This window comes from Corylus avellana, chromosome ca4, assembly GCF_901000735.1.
Source record: "Corylus avellana chromosome ca4, CavTom2PMs-1.0".
Classification (NCBI taxonomy): Eukaryota; Viridiplantae; Streptophyta; class Magnoliopsida; order Fagales; family Betulaceae; genus Corylus; species Corylus avellana.
This window is the reverse complement of record NC_081544.1, coordinates 4,666,314-4,670,364: the sequence shown is the minus strand read 5'-3', so window position 1 is coordinate 4,670,364 and position 4,051 is coordinate 4,666,314. Positions and strand designations below refer to the sequence as shown.

The 4,051-nt window shown below is 40.1% G+C and overlaps 1 protein-coding gene across 1 annotated transcript; it reads left to right on the top strand.

Annotated features, from left to right (window-relative positions):
• Positions 1-657: 657 nt before the first annotated feature.
• Positions 658-2,360, top strand: LOC132179501 (uncharacterized). Its single transcript, XM_059592237.1, has 2 exons — positions 658-1,282; positions 1,423-2,360. The coding sequence occupies exons 1-2, from the start codon at positions 678-680 to the stop codon at positions 2,159-2,161; spliced, it is 1,344 nt and encodes a 447-aa protein (XP_059448220.1). The 5' UTR covers positions 658-677; the 3' UTR covers positions 2,162-2,360.
• The last annotated feature ends 1,691 nt before the right edge of the window (positions 2,361-4,051 follow it).

Genomic DNA, 4,051 nt, shown 5'->3' with positions numbered 1-4,051 from the left:
TTTCGTGGTGGAGATTGGGAAATTCTTCTTGTTTTGATGGTGCAGGTTGATTTGGTTTGGACGATTTATTTGGTGTTGTTGTTGCTGGCAAATGGGTACATTTGGTGTTCTTGTGGGGATTAATTTTTTAATTAAAATGAATAAAAAAATTCTAAAAATAATTATTTAAAAAAAATAAAAAAAAGTTTAGATACGCTCTTGGATGCCAGTATGGAAAAATAGTTAGTTATATTAAAAAAATGATTTTAGTTATTATTTTTTTAATATTAAAAATATAAATAAGTCATTATAAATACTCTTAATACATTATTTAAGAGGAATTATTTTTTCTTGGCCACAAAATTTTGGCAAGTCCCACGACTCCCACATGTTTAATTTTGACTGGAATGGTTCCAGTCACATCTTTTATTCCTTAGGTTGACCCTTTGAAGTAACGTGTAGATGGAAGTGCCGTTGCTTTTTTTCATTTCTTTCTTTTTCTTTTTTCTTATTGGAAATTCGAGGTCAGCCACGTCATCTTCGCCCACTCATATCTGACATATAATCCCAGCTGTACGCACTTTTACAGCCTGTTACCCTCTCAGACCTTTTCTCTCTCTCTCTCTCTTATATAAGTCCTTCTCGGTCGCACGCACACTAGTTTGCCTTTGAGACCAAGAAAGCTCCAAAGTCTTGCAATGGATCCGTGCCCTTTTGTGCGGATCCTCGTCGGAAATCTAGCCCTGAAGTATTCCATAGCCTCCTCCAAGGCTTCCCAGTGCTTCTGCAAGATCAAACTCAAGAACTTTCCGACCCAGTACGCCACGGTCCCTCTCATCCTTCAAGAAAGCCAAACCCACTCCTCCCACGACCGCGCCCTGGCCGCCTGCTTCACTTTGGACAAGACCCACATCGACAATTACAAACTCGCCGGGAATGGCGACAACCCGGTCTTGCAGATTGCGGTCTACGCGGGGCGGAGAGGGGCGGCGTGTGGATTAATCAACGGTGGGAAGTTTTTGGGGACTGTCGAGGTGGAGGTGGATCTGATCGCGGTTGAGACGAGGGCTAGTAATATCCACAAGGGTTGGGTTGCTGTCGGAGGGAGCAGCAGGAAAGTTTCGTCGGCGGCGCAGTTGCACTTGAGCGTTAGAGCCGAGCCTGATCCGAGATTCGTGTTCCAGTTTGACGGCGAGCCGGAGTGCAGTCCTCAGGTGTTTCAGGTCCACCGGGATGTCCGCCAGGCTGTGTTTTCTTGCAAGTTCGGTTTCAAGAACGCCAACGATCGAAGTTCTTTATCTGGGTAATTAGTTATTGTCATCCTACAATTACTGTTAATTCTTTTGTTTGGTTGCTGAGACAATTGAAGGGAAAAAAAAAAAGAGTTATTTAACTGTCAAATGAGTATTGATTTATCTTTATCATATATATATATATATGCAGGCCATCGATGAGCGAACGAAGCACAGCAAGAAGTTGCTTAATGGGCTCACACTTTCGCAAGGACAGAGAAATCGGAAAACAAAGAAAGGGGTGGCAGATAACCGTCCACGACCTCGCCGGCTCAACAGTGGCCATGGCGTCCATGGTAACCCCGTTTGTGCCATCCCAAGGGTCCGACAGTGTCAGCCAGTCCAACCCCGGCGCGTGGCTCATCCTCCGCCCCGGCGACGGCGCGTGGAACCCGTGGGGCCGCCTAGAGGCGTGGCGCGAGTGCGGCGGGTCCGACTCCGTCGGATACCGCTTCCATCTCCTCTCCAGTTCCGACGCCACCGCCACTCTCGCCGCCGGCGCAATCAGCTCCAAGAACGGCGGCAAATTCAGCATAGACATGACCTCCACCGTCGGTACCACCACCCCAGTGCACACCCCAAAAAGCAGCTGCGATTTCGGGTCCGGATCATTTTCTTTGTCCTCCAAACCGTCCTCCCGATCAGGGTCAGGATCCGGGTCGGAGCTCGGGTATGGACCTCTTCCACCACAAGCAGACGCGGGGTTTGTAATGTCGTCTACTGTGGAAAGAGCAGGGAGGTGTAGCCAGCTGGAGGTGGAGGTGGGGGCGCAGCACGTGACATGCTCGGAGGACGCAGCGGTGTTCGTGGCACTGGCTGCGGCCATGGATCTCAGCATGGACGCTTGCGGATTGTTCTCTAAAGAGCTCCGAGAGGAGCTTAGGCAGTAGTGTCGGTTTTTTGTCGTTTCATTAGTGGTTGTCTGTCGTTTTATTGCAGCAGAGGTATTAGCGAGTTGGTTTAGGTGCTAGGATAATTGGATTCTTTGATAAAGCTGAAAACTAACAGCAGTTTTTGGGTGTTTTTTTCTCCATTAAATATTGTACAGTGATGAATAATTAGGCATGCATTATTATCATTTTTTAATCCTTCATGCCTGTCATCTGTACAGCTTGTTCTTTCTTTCATATATATATTAATGTAGTTCAATGGGCATCCTATGACCTATGTTTGTAGGAGCCTTTATATTGAAGTAATCCATGTATGGTGTTGTACGGATACTCCAATCAAATTTAAATGAAATAAAAGATTGTACAAAGCACCATGTTCTCTACGGTTAAAACGGAGAGCTTGATGGGTATGGTGTATAATAATGTATATTACTTTTTTTTCTTTTTTTTTTTTTTAGAGGACAAAATCATTGACACGTGTGAAATTTGACATCATCAGTGGTTGAGCTCTCTAATCTTTAGCTAAAGTTAATGTTAGACAGCTCATTGAGAATTTTTATTTTTATTTTTTGGAATTTTGAATTTTAAAACGGCAGGACCCAATCGATGAAATTAGGTTGTATTAACGGTAGTCTGCAATGGCGAAAAGATAGGTAAAGAGCTTCATAGGACAAACAATAATGGATGTATTGACTTATAAAATAATAATAATAATAATAATAATGGATGTATTGAATGCGCAAACATTAATTCACCCGTTGTGCTGACGGTTGAAGTCGTTTCTTCATTAATCATAATCTTCCTCTTAATTGAAAGTTAGAATCGTTTATCGCTAAAGCATGATGGCTTTTGAATTTAATTCTAATTTGGCTTTTTTCATAAAATTCATTTCGACCCAAATTGATTTGCCCATAATTTGACTAGATGGGCTTCCCATTTTTATTTATTTATTTATTTTAAAGGATTCAGGTTTTGTTAGAGCATCTTCAGCAGAAGTAAGCAAACTAGTTACTAAAAAAGTACAAACTTTTATTTTAATTACTCCTTTTTCTATACACATTCCAACGAATTCTCTATTCTACACTTTATTTTCTTTAAATATTATTTTGTGTGTGAAAGAAAGTGCAGAAGAGAGAGAGAAAGTAAAAGAAAGAAAGTAAGAGACAAAAAATAATAAACAAAGTTTATAATATGAATAGTAAATATGCTAATCTGCCTATTTATTATTCACACTAGATGAAAAAAAAAAAAAAAAGACCGATTTTACTATTATTATAAATTTGATTATTGTTGTTCTACCTACTAGTGACATTAACTCCCCCTTGGGGTCCCCATTTCTCCTTTTTTTTCTTCTCCTTCGTTTTTTCTTCTCTTTTTTTTTCCTTCGTGGGTGTTTTTTCTAATATGTTTTGATGACTTTGTAGTGTTTACCAAGGGAAAAAAGGACTATGGTCGTTGGCCATTATTCACTTCTTTCTTTATTTTCTTTCATTTGAATCTGAATTTGAAATTGTATGTGTTTACTTTTGCTCTACACATATTGGGAAGAATGGTACACTTGTTCTTAAGTTAATACCTTTAACTGCACAATTGTTAAGGTGTCAGTAAAAATTACTATTAAATTTTAGATAAATTATGATTAGATTCTGAATCTAATGCTAATTTTAACTACCATATCAAAAAGTGTGCACTTAAAAATGTAGGTAGTCTATGTTGAAAATGAAATCATACATTATTATAAGGCCAAACAAATACGGTGCACAACCCATGAGCCTTAGAGGGGACAAGAGACTTTCTTATGAGGGAGATGGTGAAACAAAAAGAGAAATAACAAACAAATATGAACATTTGTAGCAGTACAATTATGGTTTAGATAAACCATATGCAATA

Coding starts and splice junctions, on each gene's coding strand:
- LOC132179501 (XM_059592237.1), top strand. CDS start 678: ATGGATCCGTGCCCTTTTGTGCGGATCCTCGTCGGAAATCTAGCCCTG. Junction 1,283..1,422: donor GATCGAAGTTCTTTATCTGG/GTAATTAGTTAT, acceptor ATATATATGCAG/GCCATCGATGAGCGAACGAA.